This window comes from Colobus angolensis, unplaced genomic scaffold (assembly GCF_000951035.1).
Source record: "Colobus angolensis palliatus isolate OR3802 unplaced genomic scaffold, Cang.pa_1.0 Scaffold208, whole genome shotgun sequence".
Classification (NCBI taxonomy): domain Eukaryota; kingdom Metazoa; phylum Chordata; class Mammalia; order Primates; family Cercopithecidae; genus Colobus; species Colobus angolensis.
Genome location: NW_012115244.1, coordinates 825,780 through 850,584, shown reverse-complemented (window position 1 = coordinate 850,584; position 24,805 = coordinate 825,780). Strand labels below are relative to the sequence as shown.

The window sequence follows — 24,805 nt, the reverse complement described above, 5'->3', positions numbered from 1 at the left end:
ACTAAAAATACAAAATTTTAACTGTGCATGGTGGCGGGCGCCTGTGGTCCCAGCTACTCAGGAGGCTGAGGCAGGAGAATCGCTTGAACCCAGGATGTGGAAGTTGCAGTGAGCCAAGATCTCGCCATTGCACTCCAGCCTGGGCGACAGAGTAAGACTCTGTCCAAAAAAAAAGTCTGTTCTTCCCAAGATGTGCAGATTCAAGGTGATCCCAGCAGTTTGCTGTTCTTAAGCCGACAAGCTCCAAGGGCAGCGTGCACTTCCTGTCCTGCTGGCCGGACTAGGCCAGGTGACCCTGTCGCCACAGGCATTTTGCAGCACACACAGGCTCTGAGTGCACCGGTATGATTGCCTGACTGTCACGGAACAAATACACCCCAGGTAGCCACTAGCGTAAGGCCGAGGAGCACGTGGACTGGCCTGAGCCCAGCCAGGAGTCTGGAAGCAAGCCCGGCTACTCCCGGCCGTGCCCTCGCCTGACCGCGAAATGCTCGTACGCACAGGTTGGAGTTGTTTGCTGTGCATGGCAACCACAGCAGGAACCCGACTCACGCACGGACGCCAGCACCCACGAGTGAGAGGCGCCTCAGACACGTGGCGTCGGCTTTGGAAGCAGCTGGTGGGTGGTGAGGAAATGTCACAGCTCTGGAAAGGGAGAGGCCTCTGTAAGGTGGTGTCAAAATGCCAGGTTGAATCAACAGTCATCTGTGCGGACTCCGAAGGCAAGCAATCTGCCCAGGGAACTCGCAGCACCGGGCAGAAGGGTCTGGAGGGAGAACCCTGGTGGCACGGCTGGTATGTGAGGATCAAAGGCAGAGGAAATCTTTCCTCTTCAGCACGAGAATCCGGCACCGGGCTAAGCCTCCAGCTGCCTCCCGCTGGTGACCTGGTAAAGGGGAACATAAACTCCTTTGGTCGGCAACATTGCTTACGGCAAAACTGCCCTGTGGCGGGCAGACCACGTGGGGACTGGGGAGGTCATTGGTGTCTGGGGGCCACGTCACGGGCCTTCCTGAGTGATCCCCACACCTGGGCGTGTGCCCTGCGGGCCGTAGCCATGGGGCTGCTGCAGGAGGAACTTCGCCTCCTCTGGGGAAAGAGGCATCTCCGTGAGCGGGTCCCAGCCCGTCAATCAGGGAGGCGGCAACACCTGCACGCCATCCTAAAGACCCCTCCATGCCCTCGTAAAGACCCCCATCATGCCGTCCTAAAGACCCCTCCACGCCATCGTAAAGACCCCCATCATGCCGTCCTAAAGACCCCCATCATACCCTCGTAAAGACCTCCATCATGCTGTCCTAAAGACCTCCATCTTGTCATTCTAAAGACCCCATCACGCTGCCTAAAGACCCCCATCACACCCTCATAAAGACCCCCATCACGCTATTCTAAAGACCCCCATCACAACCTCGTAAAGACCCCATTACAGGCGTGGTGACTCACGCCTGTAATCCCAGCACTTTGGGAGGCCGAGACGGACGGATCACGAGGTCAGGAGATCGAAACCATCCTGGCTAACACAGTGAAACCCCATCTCTACTAAAAACACAAAAATGTAGCCGGGCGTGGTGGCGGGTGCCTGTAGTCCCAGCTACTTGGGAGGCTGAGGCAGGAGAATGGCGTGAACCTGGGAGGCGGAGCTTTCACTGAGCCGAGATAGCGCCACGGCACTCCAGCCTGGGTGACAGAGCAAGACTCCGTCTCAAAAAAAAAAAAGACCACCCCATCACGCCACCTAAAGACCCCCATCACGCCATCGTACAGACCCCCGTGTGGGAGGAAAGGGCGATGCTGCCCTGCCGGCCAGCCGTGACCCTGCCCCACGTCCTTCTCAGCGACTCTGAGGCCAAGAGTAGCCTGTGGCAACCCTTGACGTCTGAACGTTTAGCCGAGGCTCGGAAGAGCCCGATGGGGCCGGCCATGGTGGCTCAGAGCTGTCATCTCAGCCCCTCGGAGCCTTCAGAAAACCACACACAAGAGCCCAGCAGTCACTTTTGCCACCTCACTCAGCCGGGGAGTTTGGTGCTGTTCATGGAGCTGTTCAAGGTCCTAACTCAAATCCTCCCGACCCGCACCACACCCCAGAGGTGTGGAGACAACAGCATCACCCGCCAGGTTCTACAGAGGGGACCCCACTATCCACCTGTCCGGCACTCTCACTCCCCCCCACTCCAAGACCTCCGTGCCGGGCTAGGACAGGTGCCCCAACCCCGCTCCCCGGTTCCCACCGGCACCTCTGTCAGGGGACACCCCGGGTCCCAGCACCGAAGCCTGCCCTGTGCCCTGCTCTGGAGGAAGCAGCGGCTGCTGGCGAGGGTTGGGGATGGAGTAGACGGCCCCCAACGCCACAGCGCACTGCGAGCGGCGCAGGTTACCTTTTCCTCCGGGCGGCGGACGCAGGGCACCCTCCACTGTCTTCAGGTTCTGTGGCACAGGTGCCAAGGGGTGTGCATTTAGCTGGTTTGGATTCCAGTGTTTGCTGGGCTGGGCTTCGGGGACATCCACATGGCGACAGGGGCAGGCCGGGAGCTCCATCTTCCCAGCAGCCTTGGTGCGGGTAGGCTGCGGGGCTCCACTGCTCTGGGCCAGCCCCCTTAAGGGTGCCGGCAAGGCCAGGGGGAGCCCCTTCTCTTCCTTCAGTCCCAAGTCTCGCTGGAGAGCTGGTCGTGGGGATCCCTGGGCAGGGTCGGGCATGGCCGAGGGGCCCTGTGCCTCCAGTGGCTGCGTGTCCAACAGCAAGGTCGAGGCCTTGAGGTTGCAGGCAGGCAGCACTTGCCTCCTGGCTCTCCTCACACTGATGCCTGCCACGCAGAGGTCGGACCCGCTGAATGGGGGCAGCTCAACCATAGGCTGCGGGGAAGGAACAGGTTGTGGGTGCTGGGCTGCGGCTGGGATGGTGGGGTCCATGCAGGAGGGGTCTGTGCAGGAGGGGCTGGTTGGGGCACAGACCCCCACCTGACTCAGGAGTGAACACCTGGGGTCCCATGCAGACCGCCAGGAGGCTCCCAGGCTCTGGAGAACCCGTGGGGAGCCAAGGGGCTTGGGGGTCAGCCTGGGGGGCCCCACACCCAGGGACTGGGCTGCTCTTTTCCTGAGTTTAGCCACAAAGAGGTCTCAAGAGAGAGGCACTGGCCACGCTTCCCAATGGCTCCAGCACATCTGCAGGCACAGGGAGGCCCCCCGAAAGATCCTCGGAGTGGAGTAGGCACTGCAGGCCAAAGCGAAGGAGCAGCATAGGGGGCCTTGAGGCTGCAGGCATGGAGCCCCCACCTCTAACCAGTCAGGACTGGGTGAGATGGGGAACAGGAGGGAGGAAAGCTGGACGGAGGCACTGAGCCTGAGCCACTGCGCTTGCCTAGACGCCTGGGGTAGCCCCTTCCTCGGTGCCGACGAGGCACTGAGCCCCATGGGAGAGCAGGACAGGCCGGGACCCTTGGCGGGACCGAGCGTGGTCACAGAGGAGGACTGGCGTCCTCCATGGACCCCGCGGCGCTGGCGGCCTCCACCCTCACCCAGTGACCAGGTGGCAAAGCATCCGCATGGCGGGCAGCCACCAAACCCCCCAGGGGATGGCGCCCACCGCCCGGGCAGGGGCGGACGTGGCTCACCTGTCTCCACAGTTCAAAGTTGCCAACGTCACAGCTGCGGTCCACGGCCACCTTGATGGTGTCCTCCTGCACCTGTGCACACAGCTGGGCTGTGACCGGTGTGGACGGGTGCATGGTGGGACTGGAGTTGATCTCGATCAGCCAGGGCCTGAAGTCCCTTCCAAGGACGAAGTCGGCCCCGTAGAGCTCAAAGCTGTTCTTGCGAGGCTCCACGTGGTCCTGGGCCACCTTCATGGCGTGGACGATGGCCTTCTTCATGGACGGGTAGATGACACTGCCCCACACGGCACCACGGCCCTGGCACTGCAGGTACTCCTGGAACCTGGCGCTGGTCCACATGTTATGTGCGGGCAGCAGGGGGCTGCGGCCCACGTCATTCTTCAGGTGCTTCTGGACGGCGTTGTTGCACAGGTGGATGGCACTGTGGCGGGGACAAGGGGCAGGTGCTCAGCCTGCGTCAGCCCAGGAGGGCACCCAAGGCCGGTCCTCCCAGTCGCACTGCGTCCACCCAGCTGGCTCTAGAGAACCCTGCCCCTGAGGACTCCCACCCTTTGCTGGAGGGGCCCAGTTGGGATGAGTGTTACTGTCCCAGATGGAGAAATAAGGCTCAGAGAGACCATGGGATTGGCCAGGCGCACGGCGCACGGCTGGAGGCCCAGAAATGGGTGCTGGAAGGGGGCCCTGGCTTCTCACTGCCTGGGAGCTGCTTTTGCACAGGTGAGTTCCTGGACCCCCTCCAGGCCCACTGGACCAGAGGCAGTGAGCAGGTGAGGGTCAAAGCACCTGGCCGACTCCTCCCAAGCCTCTTCTGGGTGTGACTTCAAGCATGACCCACCAGGCATGACCGCAGCCCCTCGCCTGGGCCAGAGTTAACTCCCCTGCAAGGTCTCTGTTGTGTGACTCTCGGGCCTCCCTGGATCCTCACTCTCTTGAAAAGCAGACCCCCTTCCTGCCCAGCCATCAGGGCCCCTAGCGCCTCACACCAAGTGAGAACCACACAATGGTCAGAGGAAGCCTTGGTGCAGACAGAGGCTGGCAGGCATCACCGTGTGGGCAGCACACTCCTGAGGACTCTGCAGGCTCTCGCCATCCTGCCCACGAGGGGTCCCGGGTGAGGAGGGGTCCATCCACCCCGGGCAGCACACTCGCCTCCACCAGGGCGCCCCACACGCCACCGCCCCTGAACCGGGGCCCAGGTGCTGCCCACACCATTCCGATCCCCCTGGGCACAGGCAAAATGGTGCCTTTTAAGATTTTCCAGAAATGATACAGACAGCGTGGGGTGTAGGGTGCTGGCTTTGAAGGTCAGTGGGCCTGGGCCTGTCCCTGGGGGAGGTCATCAGCCTCCCAAGCCTCAGTTTCCCCCCATCTGTGCCTCTCGTGGTGGCAGGTGGCAGTGAGGGGGTCCTGCCCGTGCTGCTTCTCACTGCAGCTGCCCCAGCCAGGTGGGCAGCAGCCCATTCCCTGGCCTGAGGCGTCCAGCTCGCCCACCGCACTGACCTGTCCAGCTTGTCCAGGGAGAAGCGCTGTGTTGAGAACCGCAGGTAACTCTCCTTGTAGAACCAGATGGTCAGGGGGTTCCAGTCCGTGACGAGGAACCACTGTCTGATGTCGAACTTGGTGTCATAGATGAGCAGTGGCGTCTCGATGTACTTCTGGACCACCCACTTGTCCCTGGGAAGAGGGTGGTCTGCAGCCGCCAGCTCCAGGATCTCCTCCACACGGTCCATGCACACTATGTCTGCAAGAGGCCACCGCTCAACCCAGCATGCCCAGCCACTGTGCAGCGGGACTGAGCTCCTGAGCCCTGGGGCAGGGTTGCAGCTTGGCCCTGAGACCTGCACTGGCTTTGTCCAGCGCCAGCAGGCAGCATTGCTGGTGGGGGGACCAGGGACAGGGAAGGCTTAGCGCTCATGGATGAGGCTGAAGCCAGTGCCAGTCTCCCCCAGGCTCTCCCCCAACAGAACCAGCCTCTGGGACTCCAGAGGGGACACAGAGATCAGTGAAGGGGCAGGGACAGAGATACTTTTAAAAGGGAGCCAGGAGAATGGGCATGGTGGCTCAAGCCTGTAATCCCAGCACTTCGGGAAGCCGAGGCAGGTGAATCACTTGAGGTCAGGAGTTCAAGACCAGCCTGGCCAACATGGTGAAACTCCATCTCTACTAAAACTACAAAAACTTAGCTGGGTGTGGTGGGCACCTGTAGTCCCAGCTACTCGGGAAGCTGAGGCAGAAGAATCACTTAAACCTGGAAGGTGGAGGCTGCAGTGAGCCGAGATCATGCCACTGCACTCCAGCCTGGATGACAGAGCGAGACTCAGTTTCAAAAACGTAATAATAATAAAAACAATAAAAAGAAGAGCGTAGACCAGTTTGTGAATAGAGGAGGAAATCCTGATTAACCCGTCAACCCAGATGCAGCCTTGTGATTGGAACACACGCTGTGAAGATGCCTCCAGGTCTGCTCCAGCGCTGGAGTCCTGACCCCCACGCCTGCCTCAGCGTTCTGCTCCCACCCTTCCTTCCCTGTGGCGCTGTGGGCCTGAGACTGCCCCTCACTCACGGCCCCTGGCATCAAGTGCGGGCATTGGTGGCTATGAACTCAGTGCAGGGAGTGCCCGCACCAGGGGACTTATCTCGCCCGGATGAACGTGATGAACGAGGTGCAGGGAGCGCCCGCACCAGGGGACTCACCTCGGCCCCGGGACTTGGCCGCGGGCTTTATAATCCAGATGTTCCGGAACCCGTCGATGTCTGCCTGAGGGTTCACGGACGTGATTTGATCCAGCAGAGCCTGGCACTGCGAAAAGTAATTTCTTGAATCGGAGATGAAAGCATCGCCACTACAAAGCAAGATCCAGAAAGTGCATGAGACTTGGAGGCCTGGGTCCCGCCTCACCCACCAAGCAGGCACTCGGCTCTAGGATGGTCTGGGACTGACCTGGTGGGAAAGGGCTGTGGGTCGGCCCAGGAAGTTCTGCCAACAGTATGGACACCTGAAAACACAGCCCTGTGAGGCTGCTCCAGACAAGGGCTGTGTTAAGACACTGGGGACCCCAGTGTGTGGGTCGGAGCCAGCCACAGTCCCCAAGCAGCACCCTGCCTGGGTGGAAACGGTGGGAGGCACGGGGCGGGAGGCATAGCCATGGTGGAAACGTGGGAGACACAGGCCAGGGGCAGATGCAGCCATTCCCAGGTTTTGCCTGTGGTTGGTGGTGCCTGGGACCGACCCCTGGTAGGAAAGCGGCTGGCCCGTGCAGACATCCTGCCTCCCTGCCAGCTGCCAGTGCCACATCCTGCGAGCTTAAGATCAGTCTGACTCAGCCGGGCGCGGTGGCTCAAGCCTGTAATCCCAGCACTTTGGGAGGCCGAGACAGGCGGATCATGAGGTGAGGAGATCGAGACCATCCTGGCTAACACGGTGAAACCCCGTCTCTACTAAAAAATACAAAAAACTAGCCGGGCGAGGTGGCCGGCGCCTGTAGTCCCAGCTACTCGGGAGGCTGAGGCAGGAGAATGGCGTGAACCCGGGAGGCGGAGCTTGCAGTGAGCTGAGATCTGGCCACTGCACTCCAGCCTGGGCGACAGAGCAAGACTCCGTCTCAAAAAAAAAAAAAAAAAAAAAGATCAGTCTGACTCAAGACCCTTTGCAGTCACCGGCTAGACTCAAGAAGTCATCATAACTACAGGGAATAAGGAGAGGGGGCACTAGAGCTGTTTGAGTGGCTTTTAGAACTCAGGGGTGCACTCCTGCTGCCCCAAACTTTTGAGGTCTAAACAGGGTGGGTCACAGGCCAGCCCCAAACTATTGAGGTCTAAACAGGGTGGGTCACCCATGATGTCCACCATGCTGGTCACAGCCAAGGTCGCCCAGGATACCAGCAAGCTCCCACTGACACGGGGCTACAGCGACTCACTCAGGAGGATGAGCTGCGGGAAGGAATCCCTCACAGCCTCCCAGCACAGCCCAGCCCCGAGCCTGCGACAGCCCTCACATTGGGAGGTGGTATCTGGGCAGGACCACCCTCCCCACAAGTGCACGCGTCACTGTGTTGCCCCTGCTTTGTGGGGAGAAGGCTGCGAGCAGTGAGGGACAGAGCCACTCAGGAGCCCAGCGGAGCACCGCACAGGAGCTGGCAAGGTCCAGGAACTATAAGATGCACACCCCAAACTCGTCAGAGAATAAGCACGGGCCTCCAGATGCTGACGGCGACCAGGGGCCACAGCCAGGGCTCTCTGGGTCCTGACCCCGGGGCACACCTGCCAGGGATCCCAGCTGAGCCCAGTAGGTGAGGACTGACGGGCCGAGGCACCAGGGACTCCCAGAGAGATCCCCTCCGGCAGCAGCTGGGAAGCTCCCCTGCACGCACACCCTCCTGACGGCCACAGGGACTTGCGGGGGTCCGATGCTGCCACCTGGTGGTCACCCCTGGGTCTTCCTTTTAATTCAGGTCTAAGAAAACGCAGTGGGGTGCACCTTGCCATCCTCGAAAAAGTCAAGTTGCACAGTGTGTACATCCATTACGCTCGTGTGCACGCCACCCAGATCGAGACAGGAACGCCTCGGCTCCTCAACAGGCAACAGAGACCAGTTACCAGGCTATCACTGCAGGCGGGGCTGGCCTGCTCCTGAACTTTCTGTCAATGAAACCACACAATTTGTGCTCCTTTGTGTCTGGCCTCTTTCTTTTCTTTTCTTTTCTTTTTTTTTAGATGGAGTCTCGCTCTGTCACCCAGGCTTGAGTGCAGTGGCATGATCTCGGCTCACTGCAACCTCCAACTCCCGATTAAAGCGATTCTCCTGCCTCAGCCTCCCAAGCAGCTGTGATTACAGGCATGAGCCACCATGCTAGGCTAAATTTTGTATTTTTAGTAGAGGCAGATATCACCATTTTGGCCAGGCTGGGCTCGAACTCCTGACTTCGGGTGATCCCCCTGCCTCGGCCTCCTAGAGTGCTGGGATTACAGGCGTGAGCCGCCACGCCCTGCCTGTGTCTGGCTTCTTTTGACAGGACTGTGAGAGTCATCCACGCTGCAGCGTGGCTCAGTCCCTCCTTCTTGAACACAGTTTGGCAGTTTCCAGATTTGGGCCATCAGGAATGAAGTCCTTCTGAGGACACATGTTTCCATTTCTCCTGCATAAATTCCTTGGAATGGATTATCTTGGTCATTGGGTATGTAGATGCCTAAACATAAAAGAAACTGTCAAAGACTTTTCTAAATGGGTTGTGCCAATTTATACTCCCCTAGCCGTATCTAGAGTTCTAGCTGCTCCACACATTAGCAAACACTTGGTGATGTCAGTTTTTACTCTTTTTTTTTTTTTTTTTTTCCTAGCCACAGTGCATCTTTATCTGTGCCCTGGGGCAGAAAGCATTGCTACCCTTCCTCCAGGACTCGAGGACAACCAGCAGCCCTCGGGGCTGCTCTATGGAACAGCCATTCTTTATTTTTTTCCTTTTTTTTTTTGAGACAGAGTCTCACTCTGTTGCCCCAGGCTAGAGTGCAGTGACACCATCTCAGCTCACTGCAACCTCTCTGCCTCCCGGGTTCAAGAGATTCTTCTGCCTCAGCCTCCTGAGTAGCTGGGACTACAGGCATGCACCACCACACCCAGCTAATTTTTGTGTTTTTAGCAGAGACGGGTTTCACCATATTGGCCAGGCTGGTCTTGAACTCCTGACCTCATGATCTGCCCGCCTCGGCCTCCCAAAGTGCTGGGATTACAGGGGTGAGCCACAGTGCCTGGCCCACTGCTTTCCCAGTTTTAAAAGCCTTTCACATATCACATGATATATCAAACTAATTTTTGTGTATGTGTGAAGCAGAATTCAAGGTACATTTTTTTTCATATGGCTGATCGCTGCTGGAGCACCATATAGTGAAAAGACCAACCTTTCCCTAATGATCTTAAATGCAGTGACCGCAGACGGGAGGATCTATCTTCAGACTCTATTCTGTTACACTGGCCCTATCCCAATATCACATCTTCGCTATTGTAAATCTAGAGTAAGTCTTGAAATTTGGAGCACAAGTCCTCTGATTTTGGTTTTCTTTATCAAGTCTGTTTTGGCTTTTCTTAAATCATTCATATTTCTATATAAATCAGTTCATTAATTCCTCCTGCCCCCTCCCTGCCCTGCAAAAAAAAATACCTCTCAGGATTCTGGCTGGGATTACACTGACTCTGTTGATTAGTCTGAGAAAAGCAAATATATCTACACTATTAAGTCTTCTAAGTCATTAACATGTTATATATATATACACACACACACACGTTTATTAGGTATTTACTGTCACTTTAACTTCATAACTTTCAATTTAGGGTCTTCAATGTATTTTGCTATATTTATTTCTAGAGGTTTGTTGTTATTTGATGTTAGTGTATTGTGTTTTTAGAATTTCATTTCACAGTTTGTTGCTAGAACATAGAAATACGATGGAGTCTCGTATATTATCTTTGTACCCAGTGACCTTGTTGATTTCACTTAATTTTAATACATCACCATTTATTTAAATTAGTTAAATATTAAATTTTCGGTATGAGCAATCATATCATCTACAAATAAGAATTTTATTTACTCCTTTCTGATCTTTATGCCTTACTTTTTTTTTCCTGTACTATTAAACTAGTCAGACCATTCAGTCTACGCTGAACAAAAGTCTGATGGTGAGCAACTTTGTCTCATTCTGATTTCAAGGAGAACACTCTCAATAGTATATAACCACTAAGAAATATATTAGCTGTTGGACTCTTAAACTTTCGAATGAAGAGACCTGGCTGTGTGTAGTCAGACACGCCTGTAATCCTGGCACTTTGGGAGGCCAAAGCAGGATTGCTTGAGGCCAGGAGTTCAAGACAAGCCTAGGCAATATAACAAGACCCTGTCTCTACAAAAAAATTTTTAAAATAGCCAGTATTGTGGCATGTGCCTGGAGTCCCAGCTACTTGAGAAGCTGAGTTGGAAAGATTGCTTGAGCCCAGGAGTTTCAGGTTGCAGTGAGCTATGAGTTTTTTCATTTCCAAGTTGGCTAAACAAATTTACAAGGACAGGTATTAAGTTTCATCAATTTTTGCCTCTTGAGGTGATTTTTTTTCTTTTTCTTTTTTTTTCTTTTTTTGCCTATTGAGATGATCTTACAGCTTTTCTTTTCCATTCTGCAAATGTAATAAAATTCACTGATTAACTTTTCAATGTTAAACCAACCTCGCATTCTTGGAATAAAGCCCATTTGGTTCTGATGTATTATTTCATTCACATTTCACTGGTTTCATTAAATAATATTTTGGTTAAAGTTTTGTATATATGTAATCATGAGAAATATTGGCCTATACTTTTTTGTTATTTTACTTTTTTTCAAGTTTTGGTATCAGGCTTTTCTGGCCTCATAAAATGATTAGAAAATGTTCTCTCCTTCTCTGTTACTTGAAAGCATTTGTGTGTTATTGGAATCAATTTGAATAAATGAATTAATTAAATTTAATTAACTAGTGAAACCATTATGGCCTTGGATCCTCCTTTGTAGGAAAGTTTTTAAATTACAGATTTAGGCTGGGTGCAGTGGCTTATGCCTGTAATCCCAGCACTAACACTTACGTAACTGGAGCCCCGGAAGGAGAGAAGAGAGAGAGAATAGGGCGGAAGGAACATCCAAGAAATAATGGCTTAGAGTATTCTAAATTTGAGGAAAAATTCCAACCCACAGATCAAAATGCCCCAGAAACCTCAACCAGGAGAAATACAAAGAAACTACTTGTAGAAGCATTATAATCAAACTGCTGAAAACCAAAGACAGAGAATATCCTGAAGCATCAAGAGGAAAAGACATTACCTTCAAAAGGAACAAAACTCATAACTATAGATGTGCCAGCGTGGACGGACCTCACAGACCTCATGGACCTCAAGTGTGCCAGTAGGAACAGATCTCACAGACCTCACGTGTATCAGTGTGGACGGACCTCATAGATCTCACGTGTGCCAGTGTGGAGGGACCTCATAGATCTCATATGTGCCAGCATGGACGGACCTCACAGACCTCACGTGTATCAGCATGGATGGACCTCACGGATCTTACATGTGCCAGCGTGGATGGACCTCCCAGATTTTATGTTGGGTAAAAGAAGTCATAAACGAGAGAGCACAGACTATTCCCCAAATGTGAAATCTGAAAACAAAACTGGTTCATGGCTGCAGGAGCCAGAATAGGTGTGACCCCTGTGGGGGTTCTCCCAAGAAAGGTTAACAGGAGCTGACGGGGGACCAGAAACGTCCTCCGTCTCAAATGGGCTGTGGCTACGCAGGTGGACACGTAAGCAAAATTTCGTCCGTATGTACAAATACGATTATACACTGCGTGCCCTTAACTGTAGTTATGTAATCCCTCAATAAAAGGAAAAGAAAAATACTTGATTAATTCACAAGAAGAAGAAAGGAACAAAAGAACCAACACCACCCTGGGATGAAGCATGAAGCTGCTGCAGACCCTCTGAATCAAGTCACTTTCCTGACTCTCCCAGTGGCCGGCAGCTGCTCATGCTCCGGGGGGGGGCCACGCCCACCTCCGCCCAGCTCCTCTCTCTGGTGGCCACTGCCAAGGGAGTGCAGAACCCCTGGCCCCAGGAGGAACTGGGCCCTCAGCAGGGGCAGGAAGGTCAGGGTCAGCCTTTGGACACCTGGAGCGGTGAATGGTGATGATGAGAGTCAGTGAGCCAGGAGCTCTGGGCCCAGGCACCCCTCTGCCAGTCATTCACCAGCTGCTGAGCTCTGGGCCCAGGCACCCCTCTGCCAGTCACTCGCCAGCTGCCAGGAGCTCTGGGCTCAGGCACCCCTCTGCCAGTCACTCGCCAGCTGCCAGGAGCTCTGGGCCCAGGCACACCTCTGCCAGTCACTCGCCAGCTGCTGAGCTCTGGGCCCAGGCACACCTCTCCAGTCACTCGCCAGCTGCCAGGAGCTCTGGGCCCAGGCACACCTCTGCCAGTCGCCAGCTGCTGAGCTCTGGGCCCAGGCACACCTCTCCCAGTCACTCGCCAGCTGCCAGGAGCTCTGGGCCCAGGCACACCTCTGCCAGTCACTTGCCAGCTGCTGAGCTCTGGGCCCAGGCACACCACTGCCAGTCACTCACCGATGCCAAGAGTGAGGCAGGTGCCCCAGCTGCGAAACAGACAAACCCCACCTGCCTGTCTCAGGCTGTGGGGGCTCAAATGACATCATACCTTTCTGGATTTTGAAGATACACAAGACAATGCTACTCCCTAAAGGCCTCCTGAGGGGGTATCATCCTCTCGACAGTCATCAGGGGCCTGGTGGGACAGGCAACAGAGCGCCTGGGCACCCCGACACCTGTAAGGCACCCTAAGATCCAGGCACACACCCCAATACCCAACAAGCATCCCAGACATCCAGACAGAAGCCCCAAGATCCAGACAGATGTCCCAATACCCAGCAAGTATCCCAGACATCCAGACAGGAGTCCCAATGCCAGGACAGGCATCCCAACACTCAATACTCCACAGGTAACCTAATGCCCAGACAGGTGACCCAATGCACTGCCCCTGAAGCTCCTGCAGTCCACACTCACGGCTCCGACACATGCCAGGGGCCTGTGCAAGTCTTACTGAACGAGGGAGTAGTACTGCTGTGTCAGGTCCTCCCACTCGGCCTCGGTGAGGTCCTCTGCGGCGTCCGCCGACGTGTCGATGTCCTCATGCTCCAGCTGCCCCAGGTAGGCCTGGCACACCTTGCACGCAATGTCCACAAGCTGCCCCGGGAGACCCCTGAGCTTTGCCTCAGCATTTTCGGCATCTGAAACCCAGACACAGGCACATGGAGTGGGAACCCCACCCAGGGACAGTCCTGCCCGCCTCGAGGGGTGAGGCCTAAAGCCATGGACAAAGTCCGCTCCACTCCCCCTGTGCTCCAATACCCAACAAGTATCCCAGACCCCCAGACGGGCACTCCAATACCCAACCAAGCTTCTCTGGGCAGCCACCCTGGATGTCACGCCTCCGTCTGGGCAGGTGACTTCCTCCCTCCTGAATGGTCTCAACCTCCAATGGCTCTGTGAGTGCTATGTCCTCACAAGAAACATATGGACCCCGCCGCTAGACCCTCAGCTCCTCACAGTAGCAATTACTGATAAGTTCAATGTCATTAAAATGAAAAACTTCTGGGCCGGGCGCGGTGGCTCAAGCCTGTAATCCCAGCACTTTGGGAGGCCGAGACGGGCGGATCACGAGGTCAGGAGATCGAGACCATCCTGGCTAACACGGTGAAACCCCGTCTCTACTAAAAATACAAAAAATTAGCCGGGCGAGGTGGCCGGCGCCTGTGGTCCCAGCTACTCGGGAGGCTGAGGCAGGAGAACGGCGTGAACCCGGGAGGCGGAGGTTGCAGTGAGCTGAGATCCGGCCACTGCACTCCAGCCTGGGCGACAGAGCAAGACTCCGTCTCAAAAAAAAAAAAAAAGAAAAACTTCTGTTCTGTAAAGGACAATATCAAGATGTCAAGACAATGAGAAGACGAGCCATAGATTGGGAGGAAATACTTGCACACATCTAATAAAGGAATATTACCTAGAGTATACAGAGAACTCTTGAAACTCAACGACAAGAAAATATAATTTTATTTTTTATTTTTATTTTTTTAAGACAGAATTTTGCTCTTGTCACCCAGGCTGGATGGCAAGATCTTGGCTCACTGCAACCTCCGCCACCTGGGTTCAAGTGATTCTCCTGCCTCAGCCTCCTGAGTAGCTGGGATTACACGTGTGTACCACCATGCCTGGATAATCTTGTATTTTTAGTAGAGATGGGGTTTCACCATGTTGGCCAGGCTGGTCTCAAACTCCTGACCTCAAGTGATCCACCCACCTCAGCCTCCAAAGTGCTGGGATTACAGGTGTGAGCCACCGCACCCAGCCAGGAAACAATTTTAAATGAGCAATCTGAACAGTCACCTCACCAAAAATACATACAGATGGAAAACAAGCGTATGAACACATGCTCGATATCATATACCGCTATGGACTAGCAATTCCATATCTACAAATTTTTTTCTATAAAATATCCTCAGAAATTCACAAGGAAATGGAGGCTGGGCACCCCTGTAATCCCAGCACTTTGGGAGGCTGACACAGGAGGCTCACTTGAGCCTGAAAGTTTGAGAAGAGCCTGGGCAACACAGTGAGACCCTGTCTCACAACAAAATCATGACACTAATGAGACACTAATACAGACCCGGGAGAATGCTGCAAACAGAACACTGACCACATCAAAGGCTGGTGAGGATGTGGAGAATAGGAACTCTCCCTCATTGCTAGTGGGAATGCAAAATGGTGCAGCTACTTTGGAAGACATTCTGGCAGTTTCTTACAAAATGAAACATACTCTTGCCATGCCGCCCAGTAAGTGTATTCTTTGGTATTTACCCAGATGAATTCAAAACTCATGGCCACACAAAGACCTGCACACAGATATCAAGAGAAACGTCATTCATGATAGTCAAAACCTGGAAGTGACTGAGATGTCCTTCAGCAGGTGAATAGATAAGTAAACAGTGGTGGATCCAGACAGTGGAATATTACTCAGCCCTAAAAAGAAATGAGCTCTCAAGTCATGAAAAGACCTGGAGGAATCTGAAGTGCATATTCCTAAGTCGAAGAAGCCCATCTGAAAAGGCTCCAGGCTACGTCGTTCCAACCGAACGGCATTCTAGAAAAGGCAAAACCACGGAGACAGGAAAGACATCAGCGGTAGCCAGGAGCTCTGGGTGGGGGGGTAAAGAGACAGAGCGCAGGGAGTTTTAGGGCCAGGGAGCGTCTCTGTCTGATGTTGGAATGGTGCATACACGGCATCATACATTGTCCAAGCCTGTAGAATGTAACACCATTTGGGTTACCATGATGTGTCACTGCAGGTTCACCAATTGCGTTAAAATCATTAATTAGGCCGGGTGCGGTGGTCTGTAATCCCAGCACTGTGGGAGGCCGAGCTGGGTGGATCACCTGAGGTCAGGAGTTCGAGACCAGCCTGGCCAACGTGGCAAAACCCCGTCTCTACCAAAAATACAAAACATTAGCCGGGCGTGGTGCTGGGCACCCAACTACCCGGGAGGCTAAGACAGGAGAATCGCTTGAACCCAGGAGGCGGAGGTTGCAGTGAGCCAAGATCACGCCATTGTACTTCAATCTGGGTGACAGAGCGAGACTCCATCTCTAAAAAAAAAAAACATTAATTAGGAGGCCATCAGACTGAGGTGGCCCAAGTGACCTCGTCTCTGACAAACGCAAACCACAAGCGAACTCAGAATTGAAAACGAAACTTAAGCACAGCCAATCACAGGCAGCCAGCTGGGAACCAGTTGTCACTCAGCACAAACAAGGCCACCGCTCCAACGTTCACCCATCAGGATTTATTTCCTCCGTTTCCACGTTTACTTAGAAGGGTTTTCCCCTCGGTGGAGCCCTGCAGTCGTCTGATTGGCACAAATCACTGTTTGCTCAAATACACTCTAAAAGTTTAATGCACCAACGTTCATCTGTCAACAGCTGAAACGCACTGCTTTGGCGGGGGATGCTGGCGGTGGGGGAGGCACGGGGGCAGCGGAGTGTGGCAAATCTTGTACCCTCTGCTCGGCTGTGCTGTGAGCTAAAACTGCTCTAGAAAGTACATTTTATTAAAACCAACCACCACAAAAAGGATTTGGGTTTTGTCCAAAATCATAACAGCTGTGGCTGGTTCACATCCCTGTACCACCCGGGGCGCCTCGCCCTGGGGCTTCCTGTGTCCTCTCCCATGGGGCCCCTTTGGGGAGACTCAGGATGCGGCATCATGGTGGCCGTGGGGCAGGGCAGGCTTCTGACCACAGGCTGGAACCACATCCACGGCACGGGACTGTGGCGGTGAGTGTGGAACTCGGATGTCCCGGGGCTGCGTTAACAGCCAGGTGCTTTACAAACGGGGTGACTTTGACGTTTAGTCCCACGGTTAGAAGAGAAAACCCATTTGCCATGAGAATCGAGAGTCTGAGGCATCGCTGCATCCGGTCCCGGCTGCCGCGACCCTCAGGACTGACCACACCCAGGAGGCGGGAGGGCCCCCGTGGAGGCCGCGAGCTCTAGTGGCCTGGCCCTGCCCTGCCCGGCCCAGCGCACCTTGCCTGCTGCTCAGGTCGCTGCTCCCGGCCTCCTCCCTCCAGCCCCTGGGCTTGCTCCTGCTGCAGCTCTGGTGGCTGACCACCCACTTGAGGATGCTGGATGCCATGGTGCGCCGGAAGTCTTCTGAAAGGACAGCACGGCCTCGCCCCATCTGCCCGAGCCGGGACTGGGGACTGGAGATGGGGCCAGGGCAATGGACGCTCCCCGACCCGCCCCACTTCCCGCCCTCACAGCCGGTGGGGCCCAGGCCTGCTCCCACACCCCCACTCTGCCCGCCCTTCTCCCTGCAGCGCCTCTGTTTGCAGCCATCCAACTGTACCCCTTGGCCTCCAACCACGGAGCTGGCCTTGCCCCAGCTGCTCGCCGCACTGTCCACAGGCCTAGTGCAGAACCACACACTCCCTGCCTGCCCGCCCTCCCTCCCCGGGGTCCCTGGCCCCTGTAATGCCATGACCATGGCCATGGGAGGCCTCTCTCTGGTCCTCTGTCCTCAGACCCTGCCCCATCAGTCTGTCTCAGCGCCGGGGGATCTTTCTAGAAGCCTCTCTGCTGACCACCCTGGGGTCCTCTGCCATCTCCTCGCTTACCCAGGAATTCCTGCTGCTCGCTCTCGGTGCAGAGGCTGTAGCAGCGCGGGAAGAAGGAGTCGGGGTTGGCCGGGACGTACCAGGGCAGGCTCCGCATGTTCACGCACAGCCCGATCTCCAGAGACAGCGGCACGTTAGGTACGAGGGGCAGCTCAGCTCAGCTCCGCCTCGCTCACAAGGCGAGGACGGGCCGTCCACCTCGGACTTGCCTGGCCATGGGGCACCACCCAGCACCCCCAGGGCAGATCCCTCCCCCCCAGACACACCGTCCCCCAGGGCCCCAGGCCGCCCCCTCCAGCCGGTCCCAGCAGTCGGTATGTGGATGTGCAGGCCAGGCTCAGAGCATCCTTGAGGCAGTGGGGGGCATGGCAGGTCCCGGGGAATGGGGAGGCTGCAGCTGAGGGCACCGAGGGTAGTGGGCACTGGGGCTCCCTCCAGGCCCCTAAACGGGCCACAGGGTGTCCCACAGCTCAGGCCCCGGGAGAGGGAGGACCGGCTGCCGAACCCGGAATGCGGCCACACGCCCAGCACTGCCCACCACACACAATGCAGCACTCGCCGTTAGAGAGGTATATCGTGAAGTCCCCGCACCCCAATGACTGGTCTGTCACCCCGTTAAGGAAAAAAGTGGCCGGCCCCCAGAAAACACAGCACACGCTGACTGGCTCTGCACACAGGGTCTTTGAAGGGGCCGTGTTTCCAGAAGCAGCACTGGCGCTGGCCTGACCCTGGGGTATTACGTGCAGCAGGGAGCCTTGTCCCACACCTCCGCCCCACGCTGTGCTGAGGCAGCCGCACCTGGACTGTTGAGAGGGACCTCTGTGCCAGGGAAGCCCCTCTTCCCAGACCCCTCCCTCAGCAGGGTCCCCACACCCTGCGTCCTGGACAGGCCCCAGCCCTGGGCCTTGGTGGGAAGGGTATGGAAGCTGCCTTGTGCAGGGCTGGAGGCCGGGGGAGGCGGCGGAGTGCCCAGTGCTGCGGGGAGCGGCACCTCTTCCCCTGGGGACCCACGGCCCTTTCAGCACCCAACGCCCTGAGGCAGCCCCCACTCAGCCCCATCTTTGGCCTCTGTGCTCTGAGGAAGGGGTTTCTGTGGCCCCGGATTCACCCAGAGACACATAGCAAAGGGCACAGGGGTGCAGGGAGTGGGGTGGGCACTGAGTGATTCTGGCCACGGCCTTAGACCAGGAGTCCTGGGAGGCGCCCAGGAGGTGGCTGGTGGCTGCCAATGGCACCCATGGTCACTGACCAGCCACCGAGGGTCCCTAATGGCTGCAGAAGCCCCTCCCCACCACCCTTGCCGGCTCCCGCCATGCCCAAGCAGCCGGCTCACCTTGGTGGTGAAGGAGGCTGTCTTTGCGTAGTGGTTCAGCATCTGGTCGCAGATCAGGCTGTGATAGTCAATGGCGTCCCTCTTGATGGTCCAGAGGAGGTACGGCATCTCGTTTTTTACCAACCTAGACTGGCAAGAAGAAAGTCTTTATTGATGCTCAGCATCCAAGGTTCACACCAGCCAGGACGGGACGGAGCGCGGCGACCCATCAGCGGGTACATGGCGTGCAGCGTGAGGATCCCAGCTGGGCTCTGCTGCGGGCAGTAGTGCTCCTTGTGCTCCTCCTGTGCACGGGATGTGGGGCGCAACCAGGACCACGCAGGGTTTCCACGGAGGGGCCTCGGGCTCTGGGGAGCCACCCCTGATGTGGGGCTGCAGGTGGGGCCTGAGCCCTCTGCGTGGGGTCTGCGTGGGTGTGGGGACGCACCACTTGCCGAGATGACACGACACTTCATAACCTAGAGCTCACCGTCCCCAGGACGGAAGCCCCCAGGCCTGCACTGTGGGCCCTGCACACCCCTCCCTGAGCCCCAGGCTCTGGTCTCCTGCTCCTGCCCTGCGGATAGAGGGGCTGGGCGTGGAGCTGGGGGCGTGTGGTTGGTGCTTTTCTGTTTACAAAATGGCATCTGTTAAGTCAAAATTCCAACCAGGCTGGGTGCAGTGGCTCACGCCTGTAATCCCAACACTTTGAGAGGCCAAGGCGGGTAGATCACCTGAGGCCAGGAGTTCAAGACCAGCCCGGCCAACGTGGTGAAAGCTCGTCTGTACTAAAAATACAAAAATTAGCCAGGCATGGTGGTGGGCACCTGTAATCCCAGCTATTCGGGAGGCTGAGGCAGGAGAATCACTCGAACCTGGGAGGCAGAGGTTGCAGTGAGCTGAGATCGCACCACTGTACTCCAACATGGGCAACAGAGTGAGACTCCATCTCAAAACACACACCCCCCCAAAAAAAATGTGTGTGTGTGTGTGTGTGTGTGTGTAAATAATAGCACACTAACTGCTAACCACTAACCACTGTGTACCGGGTGAGAAACAGCATCATCAACAGAGGCGAAGTCCCCCAGCCACCCCCACCAGGTAACTGCCACCTGCAGCTGTCTCTCCTCCAGGCGCAATGAGCAGAGTGTTTCTGTCTCTCCAGAATGCACGTGTTACAATCCTCACCCCCAGGGCGATGGCATAGGAGGCGGGCTTTAGGATTAAGTCATGAGCCTGAGCCCCTTACGATGGGCTTGCACCCTTACAAAGAGGCCCCAGAAAAACCCTTGCCTCTGTGTGAGGACGCAGAGAGAAGCCAGTTGCCCGTGAAGCAGGACACTCTCAGAGAGCCCAGCCACGCTGCCCCTGACCCAGACTCCAGCCTCCAGAACAGTGAGGAATGTTCTGTTGTGTCCACACCACTGCCCACGGACCTGTGGGAGCCGCTGGAGCACCCACGACGCTCTATGGGAAAGGCACTGACTCCAGGAACCTGGAAGGACGAGCTCACTGGCCGTGTGGGAGGCGCCTCATCAAGTCTGGGCCCATTTCTCTGTTTGTCTTTTCATTGCCGATTTGTGAGTTCTTCATATATTCTGGATATTTGATCTTTTAAATTTTAAGTACTGCAAATGTCGCCTCCCACTCTGGTTTCTCTTTCGTCCTCTTTATGGTGGAGGATTGGGAGCCCTCAGGGACTAGGCGGGGCTGGGGAGGTGGGGAGGGGCATACTGCCGTGGTGCTGGAGACCCCAGCTCACTCGCTGGCCAGGCCCCATCCTGCAACTCACCGGCCGAGCTGTCCAAGCCCTGCTGGGCCTCAGTGCCCTCAGCTTCCACGTGCACGCGGCAAGCCAGCCTGGTGTGGGTGGAGGGGAGCTGGGAGGACAGGGTCCACTCACTGCACAGCGGCTCATCCAGCACCAAAGGGCTTGCCCCACCCCTGGGGGCAGCCAGGCCTTGCTGCCCAGTCAAGGGGCCCTGCTGTGACTAGGGCTTTGCCCCCGCTGGGCTGCCATCCCCCCAGGACATGGGCGAGTGGGCATGGAGCAGGGCGGTGGTGTGAGAAGCCTTGGAGAGGCGCGGCTGACCACGATGCACGCAGGGGACGTACCATCACGTTGTGGATGTCGTCTATTTTCTCCAAGGCCATTTCTTGATTTTCTTTGACTTTGCCACATGTAACATCTGCCAACGAAACACGGGGGAGGCCTGAACATGGAGCCTCAGCCAGACTTCCCGCACCGTGTCCGTTACCACCACCGCAGGCAGGACAGCAACTTGTTTGCTTCCAGAAACCTTGCTCCAGGTGGGGCCTTGCCCTGGTGGAGCAGGTGCCTTTGTGGGTCCTGAGTCAGGCTCGGGGCGCTCTGGCAGCCCCCACACATCCAGTGAGCATCCACTGCATAGAACCTCGCCACGGCTGTGACAGGGCTTGGGGGCCCGGGATTCCTGGAGACCCAGGTGTCCCTGGGTGTGGAACGGTGGAGACAGCCCGGGATGGGGGTGGGAGTGACAGAGGCTGAGGGGCCACGGGCAGGGGTGGAGGAGGAGGGGACATTTGATCCGGGTCTCAGTGGGGCCAAGAGGACACAGACGCAGCTGTGCAGCTGTCAGCCAGGAGCAGCCAGCGCCGCGGGGGCCTGAGCAGTGGATTTGGGGACCTGGGGCTGGAGGAGGGACGGCCGGGGCCAGGCAGAGAGAGGACGACAGAAATCGCCCGGGCAGGAGGAGGCCTGGGCAGGGGCCACAGGGACTCTGAGAAGGGAGCAGGGCTGGGGACTTGAAAGAGTTTGCCTGGCACGACCGCCTGGGGCGGGGAGGCCAGGAGGGCGATGGAGACCTGGGGTCGGAGACACCCCATCAGGCACACCAGGACCGAGGGGCAGGCGCCACAGTCAGGCCAGTGCCGACCCCCGCTGCCTGTGACAGACGCACACGCCCTGAGCTGAGACGTGCGCCTCCGATACGCTACCAGCAACCCCAGCGCCTTCGTCCTCGACATCCGGAATGAACTTGGGCAAAAAGTGGAACTTCTTCTCCACCCAGCCCTTCCTTCGCAGAGCGGCCCGGACCACCGGGTAGTGTCCGTAAATAGAGAAAATCTTCTTCTCCTAAAATGGCAAGAGGATATTTTATTTTATTTCAATCATTTTTGGGGAAGAGGCAGACTTTGGTTGCATGGATAAGCTCTTTAGTGCTGGTTTCTGAGATTTGGGGGCATCCATCACTCAATAATGTAATTTTTTTTTTTTTTTTGAGATGGAATCTCGCTCTGTCACCCAGGCTGGAGTGCAGCCTGGCCAACATAGTGAAACCTCCATCTCTACTAAAAAATACAATCTCTACTAAATAAATCTCTACTAAAAATTAGCTGGGCATGGTGGCATGCACCTGTAGTCCCAGCTACTCAGGAGGCTGAGGCACAAGAATTGCTTGAACCTGGGAAGCAGAGGTTGTGATAAGCTGAGATTGTGCCACTGCACTCCAGCCTGGGCAACAGAGCAAGACTTCATCTCAAAAATAAGTAAGTAAACAAAAGGTAACATCAGCCAAGTCCCCACAGGGAGGAGGCTGCAGCTCGGGGACACAGTGAGTCAGAGACCAGACGGACAGATTCCAAGTTCCAAAACAAATGTCCTTTTAAAAAAGTGTCCCCCCTCCCCAGAGTCCCAAGGAGCATTTACCTTGATAGCTTTTTCTGTTAACTGCCTTGCTATCTTATATCTGTCTAATCTGGAGGAAGAAGCCAAGTCTTGGGAAATTCCTTGTTTTAATTCTGCAAAAGAGGAAAGAGGACATCAAATCAAAGGATAAGGCATCCAAGGCCGGGCACGGTGGCTCACGCCTGTCATCCCAGCACTGTTAATCCCAGCACTGTGGGAGGCCGAGGCAGGCGGATCACCTGAGGCCAGGAGTTCAAGACCAGCCTGGCCAACATGGTGAAACCCCGTCTCTACTAAAAATACAAAAGTTAGCCGGGCGCAGTGGCTCACGCCTGTGATCCCAGCACTGTGGGAGGCTGAGGCGGGTGGATCACCTGAGGCCAGGAGTTCGAGATCAGCCTGGCCAACATGGTGAAACCACATCTCTACTAAAAATACAAAAGTTAGCCGGGCGCAGTGGTTCACGCCTGCAATCCCAGTACTATGGGAGGCCGAGGCGGGTGGATCACCTGAGGCCAGGAGTTCAAGACCAGCCTGGCCAACATGGTGAAACCCCGTCTCTACTAAAAATACAAAAGTTAGCTGGGCGCAGTGGTTCAGGCCTGTAATCCCAACTACTAAGGAGGCTGAGGCAGGAGAATCACTTGAACCGGGAGGTGGAGGTTGCAGTGAGCTGAGATGGCGCCATTGCACTCCAGCCTGGACAACAAGAGCGAAACTGTGTCTCAAAAAAAAAAAAAAAAAAAAAAAGACATGCCTCTGACGAGGCCAGACATGAAATGGCATATTCTGAGGGGCGCCATCCATAAGCCAGCAAAATTCATCCACAGTCTACAGTGATGGAGACCAGAGCTGTGAGAGAGGGCGTGTGGCCGGACGCTGGTCCACGGAATGGTGGTAGAAGTGTCAGAGGTGTGTGAACCAGAGCAGCTCCATCTTGAATAGGGGCTGGGTAAAATGAGGCTGCATTCCCAGATGGTGAAGGCGTTGTAAGTCACAGGATGAGATAGGAGGTCGGCATGAGATACAGGTCATAAAGACCCTGCTTATATAAAACAGGTTGCCGTAAAGAGGCTGGCTGAGACCCACCAAAACCAAGATGATGATGCCAGTGACCTACGGCCATCCTCACTGCTACACTCCCACCAGCGCCATCTCAAAAAACATAGATTGAATTAAATTAAGAAGTTCTGATTATCAAAAGGAAGCATGAAGTGACTGACAAGGCTGCATCCATCTGACAAAGAGCATGAATCCAGGACATACAGAGAATTCCTCCAAGTCCATGAGGTCACAGCGCAATTTCACCGCGGCCTGCAGACCCAGAATCGCACTCCGGAAGGGAGAGCTCCAAGTGGCCAATAATCATGTGAAAAACAGCTCAACACCTTGAGCTGTCTGGAAATGCAAATTAAAACCAGTGAGATTTAATTAATGCAAATTAAAGCCACACCCACCAGAGTGCCCGGGGTGGCAGTGAGGACACCCACTGCGGGTGGGGACAGCGGAGCTGGGGGGGCCACGGGAGCTCTCAATCGGGCCCTTAAATGGTTGGGGGACCTTCTAAAGCTAAGCATGTGCCCGCCCTGTAACCCAGCCATTGACCCCTAGGGAGCATTTACCCACGCAACGAAGACGAGCCTGAAGAGGGCAAGGGCAGGAAGGAAGAGAAACGTGAGTACAGGGCCCCCCATGACCCACCAAGGGAGCCCTTCACACCCACACGTTTAATTTCCCAGCTTCCCAAGAAGGTGGACAGTGGGATCGGGGTGCAGGAGGCAGGAGCCAGCGCCCCCCAACACTCCTGGGGTCCTACGCCTGGACCTTCCAAGAGAAGGCTCCTGGTTCTACAGCTCAGTGAAGTGCCCGCCCCCGGATTCTCCGATTTCCTGGCAGCAGGCTGCAGCCAGCATTGCCTCTGAGCCCGGGAGCTGCAGCACTGCTCTGGGTGAGTGGCTGGTACGCAGGCAATGCAGATACCCACTGTTTTCTTCTCTCCCGTCTCCGTTGGAAGAAGCCGACGAGAGCCCCTTCCTCCCTGGCTCCGTGCTGGCCTCCGACAGCTCGCCCTTTGCTCCTCTGGCCCCTAGAGGAGAGGGTGTGGTGGCTATGCGGTAACCTGGAGGGTGTAGGGGACCCTGGGGATGGAGAGGGTTCTGAGGCCCACGCTGAGGGTCAGGTCTGGGGTTGGGAATCAGGTCTGGGTTGGGGATCAGGTCTGGGTTGGGGTCAGGTCTGGGTTGGGGTCAGGTCTGAGATGTGGGTCAGGTCTGGGGTTAAGGGTCAGGTCTGGGTTGGGGGATCAGGTCGGGGTTGGGGTCGGGTCTGGGTTGGGGGATCAGGTCTGGGTTGGGCATCAGGGCTGGGTTGGGGTCAAGTCTGGGTTGGGGGTCAGGTCTGAGATGTGGGTCAGGTCTGGGGTTGGGGGTCAGGTCTGGGTTGGGGTCAGGTCTGAGATGTGGGTCAAGTCTGAGAT

The 24,805-nt window shown here is 56.0% G+C and overlaps 1 protein-coding gene across 1 annotated transcript in view; it reads right to left on the bottom strand.

Annotated features, from left to right (window-relative positions):
* TTLL8 (tubulin tyrosine ligase-like family member 8) overlaps nucleotides 1–24,805 on the bottom strand; it is a 48,499-nt gene that overhangs the window by 9,914 nt on the left and 13,780 nt on the right. Inside the window, exons 2-13 of the mRNA XM_011942270.1 lie at nucleotides 24,314–24,448; nucleotides 22,351–22,442; nucleotides 21,639–21,777; nucleotides 20,778–20,851; nucleotides 18,684–18,812; nucleotides 17,351–17,465; nucleotides 16,761–16,886; nucleotides 13,225–13,411; nucleotides 6,303–6,451; nucleotides 5,109–5,349; nucleotides 3,609–4,029; nucleotides 2,235–2,850 (exon numbers count right to left, since the gene is read on the bottom strand). Of these exons, the coding sequence (XP_011797660.1) occupies nucleotides 2,235–2,850; nucleotides 3,609–4,029; nucleotides 5,109–5,349; nucleotides 6,303–6,451; nucleotides 13,225–13,411; nucleotides 16,761–16,886; nucleotides 17,351–17,465; nucleotides 18,684–18,812; nucleotides 20,778–20,851; nucleotides 21,639–21,777; nucleotides 22,351–22,442; nucleotides 24,314–24,448 (2,424 nt within the window). The remainder of the gene's footprint in view (nucleotides 1–2,234; nucleotides 2,851–3,608; nucleotides 4,030–5,108; nucleotides 5,350–6,302; nucleotides 6,452–13,224; nucleotides 13,412–16,760; nucleotides 16,887–17,350; nucleotides 17,466–18,683; nucleotides 18,813–20,777; nucleotides 20,852–21,638; nucleotides 21,778–22,350; nucleotides 22,443–24,313; nucleotides 24,449–24,805) is intronic.